This window comes from Theropithecus gelada, chromosome 10 (assembly GCF_003255815.1).
Source record: "Theropithecus gelada isolate Dixy chromosome 10, Tgel_1.0, whole genome shotgun sequence".
NCBI classification, from domain to species: Eukaryota; Metazoa; Chordata; class Mammalia; order Primates; family Cercopithecidae; genus Theropithecus; species Theropithecus gelada.
The window spans coordinates 64,739,139-64,762,878 of NC_037678.1; the positions used below are offsets into that span (position 1 = coordinate 64,739,139).

Here is a 23,740-nt window from a genome sequence, read left to right on the forward strand (position 1 = left end):
CCCAGAGGGGTGGCTCAGTTGCCCAGAGCCACACGGGGGGTTCAGGAGAGAAGCCAGTTTCCCCAGCAACTAGGGGTGCCTCCTTCTCATCTAGCCCCTGCCCTGGGCCTTAGCTTGACCCTCCAGGGTGCAGAGGGGAGATTACAACTGGTTGGGCAGAGCTGTGCCCCCTCAGCTTACCTGGCACCAGGGGGCAGGTAAAGACTGTCACACAAAGGGCAGACAGACCCTGCTTCTCCATGGGGGGAGCCACTTTGGGGCCTCAGGAATGACAGAGTGGCACCCAAGTCCCTGGGGTCTGGTGCTCTAGGGACAGAACGACCATAAGCCTCAGAGTCCCATTCCTTGTACCCCTTGGGACTGCAAACTCAGGGAAGCCCTTCCATGAAAAGCCCTCCTACTGAAAGTTCCAACTGTGCCAAGGAACTGAGCGGAGCGAGGAGAGGAGGGGTGGAGAGGGAGGAATTCCCAGTTTCCCTAGAATGGGAGGGAATCTGACAGGGAGATGAATGTCCTGTCTGTCTTGGCCCGACAGACCCTGGGGCCTGTCCTGGCTCCGTCACTCTCTTACTGTGTGACCTTGGGCAACTTCCTTCATCTCTCTGAGCCTTGGTGTCCCTATCTGTAAGTTGAGGATCAAAAGAACCCTTTCCTTATTTACCATCGCTCTAGCCAGGTCAGTAGAAATCAGGTGAGGGGTACGAAGGGTACATAAATGATGCACACAGCGGTTACTACCAAACATGGTGAGGCAGAAGGGGGTGGGGAGTCATGGTTCCCCAAAAGCAGAGACCCTGAGGATGGCTTTGAAGCCCCCCTCTCCACTGGAGAAATCCCACTCATGTGTCACACCCCAGCAAAGCCTTCCCTGATTATCTACCCCCCCACACCCCTCACTCACTCCCATCAGAATAAATCATCCAATTATCTGGCCTTTGTGCAAACCTCCCCGCAGCCCTGGGCCCACAGTGCCCAGCACTGGGGCTGCAGCCTCCCCCACAGGGCTGGGAGTCTGTCTAGTGAAGGGCTGCATGGAAGAAAGGTCTCCTTTGGTTTCATCTATGCTCAAGCTCCCATCCCAGAGCCAGGCTCACAGGGGCCAGGGGGAGCCCCCACAGCTGCCAGGCTCATACAGTCCAACTCTGCTGCCAACTTGGGCTCCTTTGGGGCTAGCAGGAGCTTCTGACAGTCAGCCAGCCAGTGCTGGGAATGCTTGTCTGCTCCCCGGCTCCCACAGCGGCTGGAGTTGTGACTTCCCACATTTCAGTCCTCTAGGGCCGAGGATGAGGATGGGGGGACCCTATGGAAGGATGGCAGCGGCTTCCTGCCCACCCCCAGAGGCAGACAAAAGCACCCGGCATTCCACGTCCACTCCCACTCCCACTCCCATGCCTCTGGCTGCAAGCAGCAACCCCAACTACTCCGGTGGCTCTGAGGGGCTTCCACCAGGTGCCACCCGCCCAACAGGGAGGCTGCGGCCTCAGGTGACAGTTCTCAAGAAACAGGGTCTTCTGCTCCCAAGGACCTTTCCAGTGGTATAAGGGGAGGGTGCGGCGAGGGAGAGGACAAGGGCCTCTGTGCAGTTAAACCCACGAAGAGTAAAGGCAGATGAGCGGGGAGGAGTGGGTGAGCAAATTGTGTTCGTGTGTGTATGTGTGTGTCTGTGTGGGTGCGCGCGCGCACCAGTGTGTCTGCAGGTGGCCAGGCAAGAGTTGTGGCGAAGCGTGTGCGCCAGCTGGCAGAGTGAGCCCACCGGCGCAGTGCCCGATGTGCGTGCGTAGTGGGCATAAGTGTAAGGGCTTGCAGTGAGGAGGGGGACCTGAGGTGTGTGGAGATGTGCAGGGTAGGAGTTGTGAGTGTGAGAAAGCAGCGACTGTGGGTCTGAGTGTGTCCGCGGCTGTGCATATCGGTGTGGCCATAGAGGTGAGCATTTGCGAAATCGTGCGAGTGTGGGGGGAGGAGGTTCGGGGGTGCGCCCCGGGTGCCCCCTCCTCCGCAGGGTCGGGGTGCCAGGGCGGGTCCACCGCGCCGGCAGGGGGCGCCCCGGGATTCCCGCCACGACTGCCGCCAGTTCGAGCCCCAGGGCGGCCAAGTTGGAGTGGCGCGGCCCGGGGTGGGGTTTGGTAGGGACGTCCGCGGTGGCGGCGACCGAACTCACCGTGGCCGGAGACGTGGTTGTCCCAGGGCGCGTGGCCGGCGGGCCGCGTGGCGCCGCCGAGTTGCAGGAAAAGTGCCAGGTAGTGGAGGGCGCCCAGCGCTACGGCGAGCGGGGCCCCCATGGTGCGCGCTCGGGCCGGGGGCGCCGCCGCCTCACATCGGGGCCCCGGAGACCGCAGACCCCGCACCCGCTGTCCCCTGACCTGCGCGGCCTGGCTGCCCGGCTCCGGCAGCTGCCCCTCGCCCGCTGTCCCCGGCCCGGCCGGGCTCCCAGCCCTCGCCCGGCTCCGGCCCAGCCCCGGCTGCGGGGAGCGAGCGCACGCCCAGCCGGCCGCCTCCGACTGCGGGACTCTTCCCTTCCGCGGAAGGCCACACCGCGCCGCCGCCGCACCCTCCTCCCTCCTCCCGCCTCCCTCCTCCGCTCCCTCCTCCCCTCCCTCCTCCCGCCCGGAGCAGGCGGCGGAGGGATCTGCCGCTTGATTTATCATCAAAGTTTTGCCCAGGCTGGGATTTTTAAAGCGGTACCCGCAACTTTCCCCAGCCCGAGTGCGGGGGCGGGGCCGGGATGGGGCGGAGAGAGCCACCCCAGGGACAGGGTTCCCGCAGTTCCAGCAAAGCACGACCCAACGGGCTTCAGCCACAGAAATACCGTCCAGCAGGGAGAGGGAGAAAAGCCAGGGCACCCGCTGCCAGGCCAGCGCGCTCAGAGGCTCCTAACTTTACCGGCAGGGCGGGGCCTGGGTCAGGGACCAGTGGGGCTGGGGGTGAGGGTGAGGTAGGGTGGGAGCCTGGGCTGAGACACACAGAACCTGGTGATAGCTCTGCCGCCGACCTCGGCTCGCTGTGTGATCGCGTCCAGGTGTCTACCCCTCTCTGAACCTCGAAGTCTTCATCTGAGAAATGGGGGTAATAGCTGTCTGCGGGGGTCCTGGTGAGCATTTGCGAAATCGTGCATGCAAAGCGCCTAGCATAATGCCGCTCACGTGGCAGGAGCTCAGTGGTTATTACTGTCGGTGTTCCCCTCTCTGGGACTCAGTTTTCCAGTCTTTGTAATGGGAGAGAGGCAGGCCAGTTGTTGCGGCTCCTGGCTTTTGAAGATACTGGACCTTATGTGGTGGATGGGATCGCCCCCTTCTGGACTGTAGGCTCCTTCCCTAGACAAATGAGCCTCGATGGTGTGTGTGTGCGTGTGTGTGCGCGCTTGTGCGCGCGCGTGTGCGTGTATGTGTGTGTGAGTGTGGCAGGGGAGGGGGATAGGGCACCATTCCCAAGAGCAGGAATCCAACAAGGTCCTCCAATTCCTTCCCAAACCTTGTTACTGGGGCTGATGGGACAGACCCTCGGTACAGACAGGAGGGCGGACCTGTGGTCCCATTTAAAAGATAAGAAAGCACCTGAAATCAGGTAATTAGCTTCTCTGAGGTCCCACGGCGAGCCGGGCGGGGCCCCTGACTCCCGAGCGGGGTCCCTCCTGCTCTCATCCCTTGCCCTTCCCCAGGCCTCGCTGCTCACACAGTCTGGTCCTCCCAGTTTCAGCACCATGGAGGAGGACAGCGCCGGTCCCCAGGTCCCATCCTTTGGGCACCGTGGACAGCGTTTCAACTGACCTTTTGATGCTGGGGTTCACACCGTGAACAGACCCTCAGACTTTCTCCCCCGTTCCCGCCGAACAGGGTCAACCCCTCCGACAGCCCACCACCCACTCCAGAACACAGGTGAATCCCGCGTCCAGCCCTGTGGACAGCGCCCAAGTTTGAGAATGAGGTTAGAGCCCAAGGAACATAGCCCCTCGCCGTCTTCCCTCTGTCTCAGCACACCCCTTCCGGTATTATGGGGGGTAGCACACCGGAAGGGGCCCGTGGTAGCCAGCAACAGTCCAGCTTCTTCCAAACTAAGGACACCTCCTCCACGATGTCCCGCACTTACAAGCACTGTGTTCCAGCCCCATCCACAGCCCCGCACTCCCTTCAGCACCGAGTACAGGTCCCAGGTGTCGACCCCCGCACCTTCTGGACCACATGCCCTGGAGGAAGGGGCCGTGTTTGCCTGTTTCTCTCACTTCTGACTTTCTTCCCACGTAGTGATGGTGTTTAGGTTATCCTGGGCTGGCCAGGCGTCTTGGACTCTGTGCACGTGTTTTCTCATTCATTAACTCCCCTGAATCTCGCTCCCAGTGAAACGGACTACTGCTTTCGTCATAAAGATGTGGAAACTGAAAATCCTCCAGATCACATAGCAGCCACCATGTTAGCCAGACTAAAACCCAGGACTCCTTCGACCCCAGCCTGAGGCCTTGCCAGGAGACTGTGGTGACAGAACTGGGACTCAAACCCGTGCTTTCTCCTCTTAAACCACAGATTGGAGGGAGCAGTCACAGGCAAGGGGACAGGGAGGGAGAGGAGATTAAAAGAGGAGTAAGCGAGAGTTTGCTCAGGGCTGCAGAGGAAGGGGGTCTGGCGGGATGGCAGCACATTGCTGCTGCTGTGCCCCTAGCCCACCGGCTGACCTTCAGAAATCTTTTCTCTTTGAAGCCTGGAGCAAGGTCAAGGTTCCTTCAAGGACAGACATCCAAGGATTGTACGCCTTTGAAAATGCTCATGATGGGCTGGGTGTGGTGGCTCATGCCTGTAATCCCAGCACTTTGAGAGGCTGAGGTGGGCAAATCATGAGGTCAGGAGTTCGAGACCAGACTGACCAACATGGTGGAACCCCATCTCTACTAAAAATACAAAAATTAGCCGGGCGTGGTGGTGGGCACCTGTAATCCCAGCTCTTTACTCAGGAGGCTGAGGCAGGAGAATCACTTGAACCCGGCAGGCAGAGGTTTCAGTGAACCAGAATCACACCATTGCATTCCAGCCTGGGTGACAGAGCGAGACTTCGTCTAAAAAAAAAAAAAAAAAAGAAAAAGAAGAAAATGCTCATGATGTAATGGTTCTGCTCAAAACCCTCTGACAGCCTGTTTATGTGAGAAATCCTGACTTCTCTAGTTTGCATTCAGGATCCCAGCCTCACCTCCTGCACATATCCTGTGCTATCTTGGGCATGCCTTGGCCTCATTACATCCTTACCCTTCCCAGTACTTCCCCTGTGCTTGTATGCCTTCCCCTCTATCTAGCTGAGTCCCCAGTTGGGCACGGTCCAGTCTGAGTCCCCATGGGAAGGAATGCCTGCTGCCTTCTTCCAGTCCCCAAACCTCTGTTGGCTCATCACTGTATGCCCAGCATGGCCCTAAGAACTTTCATTATTCCACTTAATCCTCAGAACCACCAGGCCGTGTAGGGTAGGATGGTATGGTTAGAAGTGTGGGCTCTTAGAGCCATATTCTGTGTTTTGAATCCTGCCATTTGGTAGCTATGTAACCTTAGACAAGCTGCTTAGCCTCCCTGTGCCTCAATTTTCTCATCTGTAAAATAAGGGTAATAATACATCCTTCACAACAGGGTGGTGGGGATTAAATGAGTTGCTACATGGAAAGCACTTAGAACAATGCCAAGCACATACCGAATACATGACGCATGTTGACTAGTGTTCTTGTTATCTACAGATGAAGACATAGGTTCAGAAAGATTAGGTGTTTTGCCCAAAGTGACACAGCAAGGCCATGATGTGTTTGTTTCTAGAGCCAATCAAACATTTCATATGTTTGATTCCAACCTACCCTCTTGGCACCTTAAGAAACTAAGACCCAGAGAAAGTAATTCACTGTCTCAGAGTCACACAGCCACTCATGACAGAACTGGATCCAGGTCCTCTGTCTCCCAGCTCAGGGACCTCCCACTATACTGTACTGCCCCACTTGTATTTCCTGCAGCACCTAAATTGTACTTTGCAGTTTACAAATCACATTCACACCCATGATCTCCTATAATTCATGCAACAACCCCTGAGGTCGCTATTATTCCCTTCCTTCCTTTATGGATGGAGAAACGAAGCTCAGAAAGATGATGTAACCTGTGCAAAGTTGCACAGTAAGGTAGGGTAGAGGCTGGATGTGAAAGGACACATCCTAGCCCCTCCTCCTCCCCTGTGGAATTGTGCCTCTTGTCTGCTTCCCAATGCAAGTGTAATCTCTGGGCACTGTGGAGAGCCTAGTGGAGGCAGAAGGTAAGCAAAGACTAGCCCAGGAAACGGTCTCTAGGAATTCACTGGGGTGGGTGGCGCCTGTCACTCATTTCATTCTGGGAATGCTGCAGGAGATGGAAAGCCTCCCATCCCTGGAGGTAATTAAACAAGCCTCTAGTGGTCGTGTGTGTGGATGCCATGAGGCAAATATCACCGCTATTTCCATGACACAAATGAGGCTCAGAGGTGAGCATCATGTCAAGTATTTCAATTGGGAAAGATGATATTTTTAAACTTCCCTCTAAGCATGGGATCTTGCACTGCCCCTTACCGCTGAGCCAAGCTCCCTGGAGAGTCTCCACACCCTCCCCTGGACTCAGAGAGGCCACCCTCCCTCCCCTCCTTGAGAGGTGTCACTTGAGCACTGTGGCTCTGTCAGTGGTAACAGCCGTAAGATTTGTCCTTTTAATCCAGAATCAATAACAAATTTCATTTAAAAATAAATTAAACCAGGCATTGGAAATCATTCACCACGTGGGCTGGGGCCCTATATAGCACCATCTAAATGGCTTCCTTTCGCTCATCTATCAATGCCAAGAGGGGGAAATACCTAGGCTGCCTGATTCATGGAGAAACTACTTAAATGTATCAGCCCCTAACAATGAGCAATGTAAGCCTAGAGCTGCGCCTTTTAACACACCAATAACATGTGGAGCGAGGCTTCATGAGAGCTTATCAGAGCCCCCATGGTCACTGGCTTTGAGAGAACCCATTTATAAGGAGGAACAATGGCTTTAGTATGTAGCCGCCTAATTTCCAGAATGTATTACTGAGCTCCGAGGAGCAATGGAATTCTATTAAAGTCTTATCTGCCGCGGGAGGGTATGAAACCGGTGGGGAAATCCAGGCTTGGCATAGACATGCCCAGAAAGCAGCAGGGCTGACCCTAGGAGGTGGGTGAACAAGCCCAGAGGGAGAGGGGGGAGCAGGAGGGGCCCCGGATGTGTGAAAATATGTGTGTTAATAAGAGCTCCGGTTTCCAGCGATTACGTTTACATCAGCGAATAAAACTTGGCAATAAAACATCGGAGCTGCGTCTCAGACAGCATTTTCTTTTACAGCCCGGTGTATTTCACTCATTATAACAGGAGGCAGGGAGCACGAGGTGTCCCCATTTCTCCCCCTTTAATTAGATTTTCTAAATTACTGCCCAAGATTTGGATAAAGCGAAAGACTTACGGCTCCACTAATCGCCATCGAGGCTCCCGCCCCACCACTGTGGTGGCCCTGACTGTACCAGTTTCCAACATTATTAAAGTGAAATACTGTGGGCATTGCCTGCCTGGGCTCTGGTTTTTAAAAAGAGATGCAGCGTCAGGAGGAAAGTGGCCCACGGTCAGGAAAGAGGCCTGGGTTTCAGGACGGGCTTTGCCATCACCTCCTTGTGTGACCTCAGGCAAGTTATTTCTCTTATCTGAGACTCACGACTTCTCCGTTTCCCCAGATGTTCGTCTTGAGGCTCTTAGAATTGATCTGGAGCTGGAGCAGTCCTTGGATCCACACTGGGATGACTGGGGAGCTTTAAAAATATATGGATGCCCAGGGCACACCCCAGAGATTCTGACATAATTGGTCTCAGGTGAGATCTGGGTATCAGGGTTTAAAGAAAAAATCCCCAGGTGATCGCAGTACACAGCTAGGATTGAACACCATTGGCCTAGACACAGAGTTATGAGATATTAGTGGACCTGAGAATCTCTGGGGAGGCTGGCTGTGCCCAGGCCCCACCCTTGGGGGTTCTCTTTCAGACTGGCTTTTCGGGGTGGGTATCTGGGAATCTGCCTGTTCACTAAGCACCCCAGGTGTGTCTCGTGTAGGGATCCAGTGGGTTGCAGTGAGAATTCCAATAGAGGTGGGAGGACAGGGGTTCCTTGAACTGAGCCCAACCGGCCTCCTGGAATGAGGAAGCCCCTCTGCCCTAGCTCCCCTCTGGAGGGCACAGGACACAGGAGGCCGATATGTGACCTCCCACCCCGGTCTGGGGAACTTCTCTCCTCTGATGACTGATTTCTTTATCCGTCCCCCTCACTGCTGGGCAGGAGCCTTGACTGGCCTCTACAGTCACATCATGTTCCCATGATAGGAGCCCCAGGTCTGGCCCCTCTGCCCATGTGGTTCACGATGGACACAGACCCAGGTTTTCCACCTGGATGGACTCCGAGCCTTTATCTGCACTCTGCCTCCCGCAGGGCTCCTGAGCCTCCTAGGAAGGCCCTGTCTAGGCTGACAGCCATGCTTGGGCCAAGGGCTAGGAGCCAGGGACAGTGCAGTGGTGGGGAAGGGTGGGCAGCCTGGGGGTGGGAAATTCAGTCATTCTGGCTCCTGACTTTGTCAGAAGTCCTACGGAGTGTCCCTGACATTTTTCTTCTGGATTCCGGTCTGAGTGGACCACACAGAGTGAAGACATAATCTAAAACCTAAAATTTAAATTTAAAGCACCTTTTTTATTTATTTGTTTAAGACAGGGTCTCACTCTACTGCCCGGGCTGGAGTGCAGTGGTAGGCACTACCATAGTTCACTACAGCCTCAAACTCCTGGGCTCAAGCAGTCCTCCTGCCTCAGCCCCCGAGTAGCTGGGACTACAGGTGTGCACCACCACACCCAGATAATTTTACAAATATTTTGTAGAGATAGGAGTCTCACTATATTGCCCAGGCTGGTCTTCAACTCCCGGCCTCCAGCGATCCTCCCACCGTGGCGTCCTACAGCAAATGGAATTACAGACATAAACCACTGTGCCCAGCCAGCATCTCTAATTTTTAACAGAGAAGGTCATCAAAGATCAACCATCACGTCTCTTTTGTGTAGATGGAGGAATTGAGGTATAGAAAGACATGGAGAGAAGCCTAGGATCTCACAATGAGGGAACGGCAGAACCAGGCCAAGGACACAGGTCTCCTGACTCTAGGCCGAGGTCTTTCTTCCAAGTGACGCTTGCCTGAGGGGGTCATACAGGATCCATCATCACCTGTGCAGCCAAGCAGCTCCTCAAAAAACATCCAACTCTGTGGCTTCCCAAAGTGGGAACTTCTCCGAGGCCCAAAGAACCTTTTGTCTTAGTCTGCTCAGGCTGCTGTAACAAAACACTGCAGACGGGTTACGTAGAAATTAGCAGAAATATATTTCTCACCATTCTGGAGGCTGGAAAGTCCAAAATGAAGGTGCCAGCAAGATAGGTTTCACTCCGAGGCCTCTTCTGCTGTCTGGCTGTGTGCTCACAAGACCTCTTCTTTGTATGTGCAGAGGAAGAGGGTGGGAGAGGGAAGAGAGAAAGAGAGTTCTCTGGCGTCTCTTCTTCTTATTTATTTATTTATTTAGAGACAGAGTCTCACACTGTCGCTCAGGCTGGAGTGCAGTAGTGTGATCTCAGCTCACTGCAGCCTCTGCCTCTCAGGTTCAGGCGATTCTCCTGCCTCAGCCTCCTGTGTAGCCAGGATTACAGGCACCTGCCACCATACCCAGTTAATTTTTGTATTTTTAGTAGAGACGGGGTTTCACCATGTTGGCCAGGCTGGTCTTGAACTCCTGACCTCAAATGATCTGCCCGCCTCGGCCTCCCAAAGTGCTGGGATTACAGGCTTGAGCCACTGCTCCCAGCCTATTATCTGGTGTCTCTTCTTAGAAGGATACTAATCCTATCAGATCGGAGCTCTGCCCTTCGAACTTCATTTAACCTTATTTACTTCCTTACCCCAAATATTGTGCAGCCACATTGGAGTTAGGGCTTCCACATATGAATTTGGGGGACATGTTCAGCCCATAGTATCCCTCCAGGCTTTTGCCCTCAGATTTGAACCTAAACCCATAAACTGCACTCCACCAAGGCCAGTAAGTACACGTGGCACGTATCTGTGAAGCATAATGACAATCCCCATCAAAGGCGATTAATTGCATCCGGGAGGGGCTCCTAGGGCCCTTCACCCTGCAAACCAAGTGCTTATTAAACAGCGCGGGACAGCAGGGTCTCTGCCAATTACAAGGCCCTGCTTGTAGGAGTGTTTTTAAAAATCCTGAACTGACTTTAATGGCGTGGTTAATGCCAGTCTAAACATTCCATGGTTGTAATTAGCTAGGCAGATGCTGTCCAACAGAAGTAAAATGCAAGCCACCTGTGTAATTTTAAATTTTCTAGTAGCCACATTTTTAAAAAGTAAAAACAATCAGGTGAAATTAACTTTCATAATCTGTTTTATGTAACCCAATATATCAAAAATATTATCACTTCAACACATAATCAATATAAAGCATTATTAAGGAGATATTTTATGTTCTTTTTTTCCATACCAAGCCATGAGAATCTGGTGTGTGCATTTTATACTTAAGGCACATCTCAATTTTGGACAGCCACATTTTCAGTGCTCAATGGCCTGTGTGGCTCATGACTACCATAGTGGACAGCACAGAGGTAGATGCCTCTAAGGGAGGCCTGGGCCTCGTATCTCCATGGACCCCACACAGGAGAAGGGGATGAGCATCTATTGAGCACTTACTGTGTGCCAGACACCAGGATTTATCTCACCAAATCCTCGTGACAAGGATGGGACTGTTCTTTCCATCTTACAACTGAAACCACGAAGATTCAGGGAGTGAAGTGGCTGGGCTGAAGTCACACAGTGGCTGGGACCAAGGTCCACTGCCCCCAGCCTCTGCCATCAGAGCCCTCAGGTGGAGGCAGGCAGAGGACAGGGCCTTAGGCTTGGGGAGGACCTGCCAAGGTGGCTGGTAAAGCTGGGCCTGTTTGAGGGAGCCTGCAACCTCAGGGGTTACTCCTCCTTGCTTTCCCCTTGGGTGACAGTGTCTTCCTGAGGTTTCTTGCTGCAGAGCAAAGGGAGCCTCTGAGGGCTGCCCAGCCTCCTCCAGCTTCAGAAAGGAAGCAGGTCCCCAGTGCCAGGGTGGCGGCAGCAGCAGTAGTAACAGCCATCATCCCAGTCACTTTTTTTTTAAGTGATGGGGTGTTGCCAGGCACAGTGGCTCACGCCTGTAATCCTAGCACTTTGGGAGCCCGAGACAGGAGGATCGCTTTAGCCCAGGAGTTTGAGACCCACCTGTACAATATAGTGAGGCCTCGATTTTACAAAAAACAATTTAAAAATTAGTCAAGCATGGTGACATGTGCCTGTATTCCCAGCTACTCAGGAGGCTGAAGTGGGAGGATCACTTGAGCCTAGAAGGAAGAGGTTGCAGTGAGCTGAAATGGAGATGCTGCACTGCACTCCAGCCTGGGGGACAAAAAGACTGTGAAAGGAAAGGAAAGGAAAGGAAAGGAGAAGAGAGGAGGGGAGGGGAGGGGAGGAGAGGGGAGGGGAGAGGAAAGGAAGAAAGGAAGGAGAAAGAGAGAGAGAAAGAGAGAGAGAAAGAAAGAGAGAAAGACAGAGAGAGAAAGAGGGAAGGAAGAAGGAAGGAAGGAAGGAATAAAGAAAAGAAAAAAGAAAAAAGAAAAGAAAGGCTCTTGCTCTGCCACCCAGATCTCGCTCTGCCACTCTGCTGCCTTGGAGTGCAGTGGCTCAATCATAGCTCACTGTAACCTTTAACTCCTAGGTTCAAATGATCCTCCCGCCTCTGCTTCCTAGGACCACAGGTACACACCACCACGTTCAGCTAATTTTATTTTTTTAGAGATGGAGTCTTGTTATGTTGCCCAGGCTGGACTCAAACTCCTACCCTCAAGCAATCCTCCCACCTTGGCCTCCCAAAGTGTTGGGATTACAAACATGCACCACTGCACCTGACCACAATTTTAATCAAATAAGTAGTTGTGCATCTAGCTGTTTAGTGTCTATCGCCCCTACTAGTCCATAAGCTCTACACGGGCAACACCACCACCCTCGTTCTCTGCTGTATCCTCAAGGTTGGATGTGGCTCCTCCTCTGGCCAGCTGCACCCTGCAGGGTGGGGCTCCAAGCAGAGGGAGCCCCAGACCTCCAGAGGCATCTCCTTCCAAGTCTGAAGGGCACTGTCCCTTAGACAGGGCAGCCCCGGGCCTGGGTTTGAGACCTAGCTCTGCCGTGGACATACCCTGTGGCTTTGGGCAAATCTCCTAAGTCGGCTGAATCTCGATTTCCTCTTTTGTAAAATGGGGGATAGAAGAGCCAATTTCAAGAGGTTCTTGGATTAGAGCAATGGCCATGGGAGATGCTCTGTTTCTTACCACACACACCTTCATTATCATCATTGGGCTGAAATCGATTTCCTCCCTGGGACATCCACATGTCAGGACTTGGTGGACCCTCTGGGGCCAGAGAACAGGGACCAGGCCTCCATGTTACTTGTCTGTGCCCTGGGCATCCACAGCCCCCTCCCCCACCAGAGAGTACCTTTTCTAGATTTTCTTTGAGTCTCTCCTTCCAAGTGGTCTGGAGTGCCCGCCATGCTGCATGCTGGAGCTGGGCTGCAGGGATCCCGAGGCAGATGGTCGGCTCCCACCCTGGCACCTCCCTTTGCAAAGCTGGTATCCTCACTCAGGCCAAGACCAGGGTGCTCACCACACCTCACAAGACTTGCCGTGACAGTGAGGCCTGTATTCATCACCTCTCTGCCTCCTTGCCTCGCAAATGCTCCAGGACCATCTCGTCTAAAATACAGCCCTCATCCCTCTGAAGCCCCTAACCCTTCTATATTTTCCTCAACACTTACCCTTCTCTGCACATTACATGTCTGTTTCTTGGCCGTGTCCTCACTACAATGTAAACTCCATGACAACAGGGCTGTGTCTCCTTGTTTCCTAGCAGAGGTCCTGGCGCCGAGCGGGAGCTCCAGAAATAATTATTGAATGAATACACAAATGTGATTTCTGAAACGTGTTTGTGCTGGTTTCCTCCACTGGACCGAGAGGCTCATGAGGACAGACTGCGTGGATTTTGCTCATCACTTTGCCATGGCAGAGCCGTGAAGCCGGACACTGCACATCCTGGCAGGGGTTATTACTACCTCTTTGCCATGAGCTGCAGCCATCATTTGCTGAAGGCCTAGAATGTATCAGGCCACGTGCCAAGTGCATGACCTGTTTTTTCATTCAGTGCTCACAGCACTGACAGGTAGGGATTTGAATCTCCATTTTACAGATGAGGAGACTGAGGCCCAGAAATGTGCCCAAGGTCTGACAGCCGGCAAGTGGCAGATCCAGGACCCAGTTTGGATCTTCCTGTTTCCAAATCATAAACCACGCTTCCTGCATTGGCCGCAGGCTGGTCCCTGAGCTGGGCTCTTGCTCATGTTTCTCCTTGAAGCCTTAGAGTGACCCCGTGAGTGTGCACTGCTAACACCACTCTTTACACATAAGGAGCCCGAGACTCAGAGGTGCAGAGGTGGCCCCGGCCTCCAGTCTGCAGAGCCGGAGCTTTTAACCACAAGGAGGCCCCTTCGACTCCAAAGCCATTGTTTAGGGCCAAGATCTCAGCTGAGTGGAGGGGAAAGGGTCAGGCTGGTCACATTTTTTTTTTTTTTTGAGACAGGGTCTCACTCTGTCACCCAGGCTGGAGTGCAGTGGCACGATCATAGCTCACTGCAGCCTCGACCTCCTGGGCTCAAGCTATCCTCCCACCTCAGCCTCCCAAAGTGCTCAGATAACAGGTGTGAGCCAACACGCCCAGCTTGACCAACTTCTGACGCTGGGATTCAGTTTCCTCCATCGTGTGGGCTAGGAACTGGACACATTGAGCCCTAGCCAGTCTCTGCTTCCTCTGCGTTCCAGGTCACCTCTGGCGGCATCCTCTCCGTGCAGCCGCTTCTCCATCTCTAGAATGGGAGGGCGCAGCTTCCTCATCGCCGGGGAGCGTTTCCGGCTCAGTGCACTAAGGTGCAAGAAGAAGAGGGGTAGTGACTTGACCAAAGTGTCCAAAGTTTCCAACACGGGTCTTCAGAGACCCAGGCTAATGTTCTCCCCACTGAAGCAAAGGCCCTTTAAACCCAGGGCTGGGGCATTAAGCCAAAGGAATGACATTCTAATGGTGAAAGTTCAGGCAAGGGTAGGGGTTGGAACAGGCTTGACCCGCTTGACCCAGATTGCTGGGCCTGGGTGGGGGCCGAGCTGTTTCCTGAGGCTTCAGTGGGCATCCCGGGTCCCCTGTATTCATGATCTTCTTGCAGAATCTGGATGGAGGCGCTGGGTAATTATATTTAAATGGCTGGAGCCTGCTCCGGTCTTTCACGGAACTCGCCAAGGCCTGTAAATCATGCCACAGCAGCTCACGGAGGGGATAAATTCCCCTCTAATCCGGGAACATCTCCAGCTGTGATCCTGAATGCATCACAGCGTCAGGGGCTTTCCAAGCCTCTTCACCCGCCCAGGGTACAATGACCTTCCAGGAGCAGAAGTGGGCGAGCAGCTGGTACCGGCCCAGGTGCCTGGAGCTGCAGGCCTCCCACCTACCCTGCCCTCCCACCATGAGAAACCAGGTAGAGGGCCCCAAGGCAGCTTTGGCGGGAAGAGATTTCCCGGGACTGCGTGCACATTTTCATTTTTCTGGCCATCCATTCACCCATCCATCCGTCCATCCGATATTGATAATCTATCTGATATTTGCTCTTTGCTAGTGTGGGGTAGTGGTGACAGCTCCCCACTGGGTTCAAAGCCCAACCCTGTGTGGCCTTGTGTAGCTCACTTCTCTGAGCCTCAGTTTCCCCATCTGAGAGGTGTGCACCTCCCCTTCTCCAACCCCAGGGCTGTTGCAAAGAGCAGATGAGATAGACTCTTCACACCCATTTGGCAAACAGACATGGTGCCCATGACTTTCTATCATCTCATTTAAACTGCCTGAAGTGGGGGCTGTGACTATCCCCATTTTATTGATGGACACAGTGAGACTGGAGGTGATAAAGAAACTTGGCCAGAGTTGCATGTTTGCTTAGTCTTGCTCCCTTCCACCCACATTCACTGCGCTGTTTCCCCCATGCTCTGGTGCACCCTTTCCCCCCAAACCTTAGTCCTCACACACCTTGCAGGGTGCAGCACTGACTGGGCATACACACAGTCACACACGTGTGCAGTGAGCTGTGGATGGTCTCATCTGAAGCCAGGGAGAGCTGGGCATGAGTTCAGCCTCACTGCATCCCAGCTGTGTGATCCTGAGGATCCTTTCTAAGTGACTGATCCTTTCTAAGCCTCAGTTTCCTCATTTCTAAAGTGAAGATTATGATCCTTATTTTACTACTTCATGAAAATTATTCCTTTTTTTTTTCTTTTTTTGAAACAGTGTCTTGCTCTGTTGTCCAGGCTGGGGCGCAGTGGTGCGATCTTGGCTCACTGCAACCTCCACCTCCCGGGTTCAAGCAATTCTCCTGCCTCCGCCTCCTGAGTAGCTGGGATTACAGGCACGCACCACTACACCTGGCTAATTTTTGTATTTTTAGTAGAGACGGGGTTTCACCATGTTGGCCAGGCTGGTCTTGAACTGCTGGCCTCAAGCAATCCACTTGCCCTGGCCTCCCAAATTGCTGGGATTACAGACATGAGCCACAGTGCCTGGCCAGCTGCGTAAAAATTAAATGAGATACACATGAGAAGCATGCATTCAGCATCTGGCACAGAGTAGAGGCTCAATAAATGTTCACTGCTGACTTGTTTGTCCTCTCCGTCTCGGATAATCTATAGCTGTGAGGAATCTGGGGATCATCTTGATGTACCACCTTGTTGTATAGGAAGGGTAACTGGGGCCCAGGGAAGGGCAGGGATTTCTGAGGTCACATGTCTCCTAATTTAGGCAGAGACAGGCCTGGATCCTGGGGGCTCCACTCCACTCCATCACAGTCCTCCCTCCTGTGCCACTAGCAGCCAAAGGAACTAGAAGCCCAGTGCTGGCCAGGGAAAGAGGCTGGAAAGCCTGTGTCCCCAAGGAGGCCACCTCTGGCCAAAGGTCCAGTGTGCGTCCTCTGAGCCCTGGCTCGGCCCTGGCCTCAGCATGTCCTGTGTCCATTATTCAGTCACCAAACCTGTGCTTCCTTGGTCCCTGGCGTGTCCAGAGCAGGAGCCAGCCGGGCAGTTCCTAAGGTCACCATTTCTTCCTTCTGCGCTCCTGCCTCCTCCACTGGATGAGATGTGTGAGGCCCCACTGGCCCCCGAGCAGGGGCTCTCTCCCACTCCTCACCCCCACCCCAGTGAGGCTGGAAGGGCCCATTTGGTTGTCAAGAAGCAGCTGGAGGACCGCTCTAGTGTATGCAGGTTTGGGTGCTGACTGCCTCGTCCGGCCTGTGTGACCTGGGGCCTCTTCCTTCTCGGAACCTCTATTGCTTCATCTGTAAAATGGGAATAATAACAGTGCTTATTGCAGAGGGTTGTTGGACAAGTTAAATATCATTACTTACTACAGCACCCGGCTCGGTAAATGGAAGCAGTGACTACCACCAGCCAGGCCCATCAGAACCCGGCTTCCTGTGCCGCAGGCCTGATTTGGTGGACGTTCTCTCGCTGGGCCCCAGCTCAGGGGTGGAGGCGTCTGAGGAGTGAGGAAAGCCAAGATGCTGGGCCTTGGGCCCTGGGGAGGACTCCAGCTCCACTGACAGTGGGGACGAGGCCCCGGGCCAGGACATGTGGACCCTGGCGGTGCTGACAGGAGTGCACAGCCCGGAACAGGGGAGCGGTCTCTTCTGCTCTGCTCCATTCCGTCTGCCCATTTAAGAGGGACACTGCCACGCTGACCTGGGAAGGCGGCACCAGGCTGGGAGGGGCCTGCAGACCAGGCACGTTCACCTGGGTGAGCGCATCAGCAGCTGGAGCCACAGTGGAACACAAGGCTATGTCTCACTCTTAGCCCTGACCCCTGCACCACCCCGTCTACTGCACATCCTCTCCTGACATGCCCCCAACCAAATTCCTGACCTTTCCCATCTCATAAGGGGCACCCCCATCCATCACCCACCCACACCCCCAGATCTAATCCCTGCAAGCCCTGCCCATTGAACCCGGAGGTGCTTTCTCATCTGTGCACTTCTTGGTGCGCAGCCCCGTCTCTCAGCAACCGCAGGAACCTCCTGCCTGCCCTCTGCACAGACACCCACACCCTGTGGTCCGTTCTGCTCCCAAAGCCAGAGGGTCTTCTTCCACAGGTGCGAAACCGACGGCCCTCCCTTGCTACAAATTCTCAGTGACTCTCTCTCTCATGGCATAGAATAAAATCCAAACAACTTCTTCCATGACGATCTGGGCTTCCTTCTGTGACCTCACCTCCCACCAGCTCCCCCTCACCCTCTCTTCCAGCCACTTGGCCTTCTGGCAGTTTCTGGAATGTTACATCCTCCCTCCCACCACAGTTCCCTCTGCCAGGAATACCCTCGCATCTCCTCCAGAGTTGGCTTCAGTGCTGCTTCCTGGAGGGGCTGTCTCTCTCTCTCACGGGTCTCCTAGCCCTTGGCGTCCTCCTTGGCAGGCCTGGCCATCCTGCCTGCCCACCCCTGACTGAGCTGTGAGCACTGCAAGGGATCCTTCTGCTTCTCTCCTTCTGTCCTCTCCAGCCCTAGTGCACGGTCGGGTCTCAGTAAATCTTGCAGAATGAATGGAGGGAAGTAATGGATGAGCCGATGGAGAGCAGCAACTTCAGCCTGGGGGAGACGTGATGCACAGTGAGGCTGATGCCTGCACTCCAGCCACAGGGAAGGCCCACCCGTCAGTGACACTGGCACGCTATGTCCCTCTGGCATTTTGTATCCCTCTCAGCCTCAGTTTCCCCAGGAGAATGAGAGAGTTGGGTAGGATGACCCCCAAGGCTCCTCCTCACCCTGGGGGTCTGTGTTCTGACATGTGAGGGAGGTAGGGGAGTGGCAAAGCAGGGGCCCTGGAGGTGGCTCTGGAGGGAGTTAAACCAGTTAAACCAGGTCCACACAAGGACAAAGCTCCCGTAATGAGCTATCCTGCCTCTTCGGGCAGAAGTGAGCTCACCATTGCTGGAAGTATGTAAGCAGGGGTACTATAGAGAGGGATCCTGAGGTTGGACCACGTGACCTGGCACACAGCCTGGAGCTCAGAAAGGCAGAGGCTCCGCTCTAGAGGTCAGTCTCTCTGTCCCTGTTAGCTGTGTGACCTCGGTAAGCTGGTTCAGCTCTCTGAATCTTGATTACCTAATCTGAAAAATGGTGATACAGCATCAGCCTTGCAGGGTTTTGAGAACGTGCACGGGGCCTGGAGCAGCATCAATGTTTAATAAGCACCAGCGCCTTCCCCAGCCCAGCCTGCAGCTCTGAGATGAACGCTCTGGCCATATCAGGGACAGGTTGGTGCTTTGTCCCCAGAGTCTAGCAGGGGCCTGGTCGCCAGTTTTGGGGTTTCATGAGTGCTCCACTTGGAGCTTCGTGCCTGGGGGTCCTGGCCTTGACCATGGAGCCCAGAAGAAAGGGCAGCCTTGAGTTGGCCCCTCAAGGTGCTGGGCACCCCTGCAGATCCACCAGCCTATGAATTCTACCCCCTCTCTCCCTCATCCCTCGCCTCTACCCAGGGAGCCCCATCCTTTCCACGCCTCCCAATCACGGCAAACTGCCTCATCAATCATGTTCTCTCTAATTAACTTCTAATTTACCTCTTTAGTCAAATCTGTTTACAATCAGAGACAAGAAAACATGCAGCAGCCCAAGGTACGGACGAGGGGACCAGCTCCTGGGACCGTGGAGGATCAATCAGCCCTTGACCGGGGTGGGAGCCACGGGGCTCCCCTCCCTTCCCAGTGAGGGCTGGGGGCACTGCAGGGGAGGGGAGGGGTCCATGTGGCTCAGTGCCCTGGCCCCTGGCAGCCTGGCAGCCGGCATCTCCATCCCACCTCCCAGCCCAGAAGCCTCTCCTGCCCAGCCCCCCAATGCCAAGTCGCCAGCCCCAGCCCTCCCCAGCTCCTCGCGTGTGTTTTTCTCTCCTGACCCTCCCACCTCTCTAGGGAAAGCTCATCAGGAGCGCGCGTCCTGTCTCTCGCTGGCTGTGTGGACTTGGAAAATGGCTGAGCAACTCTAAGCTTCTGCTTCCTCATTGGCAAAGTGAGGAGTAAAATCACATCACCCGCCCCGCAGGAGCCAGTGAATACAAAACATAGGCAGCCCAGCCAGCGCCGTGCCTGGCCTGAGCACTGACCCGCATGGACAGAGCGCTGGTCCTTGTTTACTTTTATATTTTGGATGTTTTAATTTTTTGAAATGTCCAGTGAATCTCAAACCTATAGAAAAGTTGCAGGTACAGTTCGTGACGCTGCTCCAGGCCCCGTGCAGGTTCTCAAAACCCTGCAAGCCTGATGCTGTATCACCATTTTTCAGATTAGGTAATCAAAATCTCATCCCTGAATATTTTACTGTGTATTTTCTATAACAAAGACACATTCTTATATAATCAGCAGACGACCGCCAGAATAGGGAAATTCGTGTTGAAATAACTCTAGTGTCTAACCCAGTGAAAGCCTGAGTTGTTTTTAATCCCACTGCACCACTTGCTGGACGTGTGACCTTGACTAAGCCGCAGCGACCCTCCTAGACCTGGTCTCCGCATCTGTGAAGGGTGGTCCAGGTAATGCTCCCATCGGCAGGGAGTTGTGAGAATTGTGAGCCAACGCCTGGGAAACAGCATGGGGTGGGGAGTGCTGTTACTCTCTCCCTCTCAGGTGCAGACACAGAGGCTCAGGGCCAAGCATGGTGGCTCACGCCTGTAATCCCAGCACTTTGGGAGGCCGGGGTGCACAGATCACCTGAGGTGAGGAGTTCAAGACCAGCCTGGCCAGCATGGTGAAAGTACGTCTCTACTAAAAATACAAAAATTAGCCGAGCGTGGTGGTGCGTGCTTGTAATCCCAGCTACTTAGGAGGCTGAGAGGCAGGTGAATTGCTTGAACCCAGAAGGCAGAGGTTGCAGTGAGCTGAGATCGTGCCATTGCATTCCAGCCTGGGTGACAGAGTGAGACTCCATCTCAAAAAAACAAAAACAAAAACAAACGGAGGCTCAGGGAGAGTGGCCACTCGTTGCAGGTCGTACACGGGAAGGTGGGAGTCAGAGCCCACGGCCCGGAAGAGGCAGAGCCTGGCAAGCGTGGCGGGCACGTTCTCCATTCAGAGAGAGGGAACTGGGGCTCGGAAAGCCCATGGACTTTTTTCTTAGGCCTCGGCCTGCGAGCAGGGAGTCAGCACGTGGTAAGAAGGGAAAAAGCATAGAGAAAGGATAAAGATTATTCATGGTGCACCAACAACACCAGGAGGAGGCCACTCATGGAGGGGCTGGAGGGGGGGCACCCCCAACGCTGGGGACCCTCAGAGGGGCCTATGACACACCAAGGTGAAGGACCCAGCAGAGGCGGGCAAGGGGCTACCGACTTGGCTGTGGCCCTGGCCTGTCTTCGAAGCAGACCCCTTTTGCCCACAATTCCATCTACCTACTCACTGGCTGATACATCTGTTCACTGGCTCATTTGGTTTGCACACACTCTTCCCTGTTTCTGGACCATTCCTCCAGCTCCTCCCACAGCTGTTCCCACTCACCCTTCAGGTCTCAGCTCACACCTCGCCTCCTCAGAGAGGACTCCCAGGACCATCTGGCCTTGCACAGACCTTCCTACACCCACACTCCAATTTGCTGGATCTCATTAGCTTGTGCATTTTCTTCCTATCATTTTATTTATTTATTTGTTTATTTACTTATTTTAGGCGTGGAGTTTTGCTCCTTTTTACCCAGGCTGGAGTGCAATGGCGTGATCTCAGCTTACTACAACCTCCACCTCCCAGGTTCAAGCAATTCTCCTGCCTCAGACTCCCGAGTAGCTGGGATTACAGGCACACGCCACCATGCCTGGCTAATTTTGTATTCTTAGTAGAGATGGAGTTTCACTATGTTGGCTAGGCTGGTCTCGAACTCCTGACCTCAGGTGATCCACCCACCTCGGCCTCCCAAAGTGCTGGGATTACAGGCATGAATCACCACGCCCGGCCTCCTATCATTCATTTATTTATTTATTATTTTTTGTAAGAGACAGGGTCTCACTGTCTTGCCCAGGCTGGAGTACAGTGATGCCATCATGGCTCACTACAGCCTCGAACTCCTTGGCTCAAGCAATCCTCCTGCCTCAGCCTCCTGAGTAGCTGGGACCACAGGCATGCACCACCATGCCTGGCTAATTTTTAAACTTTTGTAGAGATGAGGTCTCGCTTTGTTGCCCATGCGGGTCTTGAACTCCTGGGCTCAAGTGATCTGCCCGCCGTGGCTTCCCAGTGCTGGGATTACAGACATAAGGCACTGCGTCCGGCCCTACCATTTATTCCCATCAGGAATCATATCGTTGAATTCCCTCCCTTTGGTTGGTTGGTTAGGTTGTTTAGTGTCCATCTCCTCTTCATGAGTTCTTTGAAAGCAGAGATCTTTGTCTGTTTTGCTCATTTCTGTCTCCCCAGAGCCCAGCGTTGTGCTTGGCACATTCCTTCCTGTCTGCCCTGGTGCCGGCCAATGTGGGGAACACGGAAATGGAATCAGACCGGGGCTCTGCCCTCACCTGCTCGCATCTTCCTGAGATTTAATCACAGAATCTCGTAGCAGGCAGGGACAGCCAAGTCTAGCTTCCTGCCTGTGATGCTACTGGATGGGACTAACCCTCCTGGGGACAGACCTCCAGGTGTGCTGGCGAGAAGAGAGGCAGCACCCACAGGAGGCACCCCAAGCAGAGCCCCATCTCTAGGGTCAGCAGGTGTGGGCTCAAGCCCAGCTCCGCCCAATCTTGCTGGGCCCCAGCTGGGCTGCCCTGGCTGTCAACCTGAAATGACACCTGAAATGACTTCCACGCCTCCCCATTCGTTTCTGGGAGCCCTGGATCAGTGTTGTGGGGAAGAGGGGCGGTCTGTGTGTGAGCCTCCGCCTGGGGAGTGGGGATCTTATTTGAGGGCTGGGAGATACATCTTGTCGCCACGGCTTAAGGGGGAGGAGTGGCAGCTCTGGTGGTGGGGATGGCGCCCCTGCTGTATGGCGGTGCTGTTGTTCATATTTCTATTTCCCTGCCTGTGTTTCTCTTCCAGACTGTGTAATTAGGTGTCCGGAGTGCTGCCGATTCTGTTCCGATAGAATTTGCCTTGTTTAATCGGTAACAGGGCGGCTGCCTCTGACAGCTGTTTTTTCCTGGAAAAAAAATAAAGGCAGTTAGAGATGGAGTGAGTTGGGAGGCATTTGGGAATCGGGCTTCTTGGCTTGTCTCCACCTTCACCATAGACTTGCGGGTGACCTGGTGCCTGTCCCTTCCCCTTCTGGGGCCTCAGTTTGCCCATCTGTAAGACGGGGGAGTTGGGCCTTGTGATGCCTGAGCTGTGACTTTGAACTTAAAGGTTGGTCAAGCACCTGCTGCATGTGCCGTGCTGTGACAGGGTGTGGGGCTGAGCTCGGGAAAAAATCACTCACTCCGGTGCCAGAAAAGAGGCATTTAAATCCAAGGCGGCATTTTTGTCACTGTGTTCTTAATTTTAATTGCCATTTAAATAGACTAATGATAATTAATAACACTAATAATGTACTGTCCTTAGTCTGGGAGGATGACATTGCAGACCCACTGTCCCGAGGTGGAGCTGGGCTGCACTGACCCCTCTCTCCTCTCACCTCCTGCTCTTCCTCCCTCCCGACTGTGTCCCTGGTCATGTGTGCTCATCACTGGGGTGCAATCGCCTCTTAAAATGATGGTCTCTCTCGTGAGACCATGGGCTGCTCCAGAAAGCCAGGGGCCAGTTGAGTCACTCTCATATCCTCCAAACCAGGGAGGAGCTGCCTAGAGAGGGGACCAGTACGTGCTGGATGGATGAATGGCTAGACGGAAGGCTAACGGGAGAGGCGGGTGAAGGAATTCAGGAGTGGCCTTCTTCTCAGGCCAGGTGAGGTGACTGAGCGGTCTCACGGATCCCACCTCTGCTTTGAGCCCCCTCGTCTCCCCCTCACTCACACACACATCTGGCTGCTCCTCGAATATGTGTGGCACACTCGAGGCTTTGCCTGGCTATTTCCTCTGCCTGGAATATTACTCCCAGCCTCCCCCGGCGGCTGCTGTGCTCACCAGTCCACTCTCAATCCGACATCGTCTTCTTCGAGGACCTTCCCTGACCGTCCAGCCTGAGTGGCCACCCTCCCTTCCAGTCACTCTGTTATTTTCAAGCCGCCCTGCTGTGTGTCTGCCTGCCTGTTTACTCTGGGTCTCCCGCTCCTCCAAGGCAGCGGGGCTGGGAGCGTTCTGCCTCGTCTGCTGCGAAATCCCCACAGCCCCGCGCAGGGCCGGCTCACACGCTAAGTGCTCAGAAGCGACCTGCTGCGGGTGTGTGGGAGACGCACCTCCAGGGTGGCGTGCCCTGTGCTGGGCACCAAGTGCAGAAAGGGATGAAAACAGCCCTGTCCTCAGGCAGCAGGACCTGTGACTCATCATGACCTGGCTGATGGCGGGTTGTGTCCGCATCCATCTCCCTCGCCAGGGCAGGACTTGTGCTCCTGAATCCCCCAGAGGGCTGCCCAGAGCTAGTCCTGAGCAAGGAACAGAATCGGCCAAGAGGA

At 54.2% G+C, this 23,740-nt stretch overlaps 1 protein-coding gene across 3 annotated transcripts in view; it reads right to left on the reverse strand.

Moving 5' to 3' along the window:
• The window catches only part of VSTM2L (V-set and transmembrane domain containing 2 like), a 42,587-nt gene extending 40,063 nt beyond the window's left edge, over window positions 1-2,524 (reverse strand). For 2 of the 3 annotated variants that reach the window (XM_025399504.1, XM_025399505.1), the window contains exon 1: window positions 2,159-2,519. In XM_025399504.1, the coding sequence (XP_025255289.1) occupies window positions 2,159-2,279 (121 nt within the window). In that variant the 5' untranslated portion in view covers window positions 2,280-2,519. Of the gene's footprint in view, window positions 1-2,158 lie in introns of all 3 variants that reach the window. The other variant, XM_025399503.1, reaches the window with a different exon arrangement.
• Window positions 2,525-23,740: the final 21,216 nt, after the last annotated feature.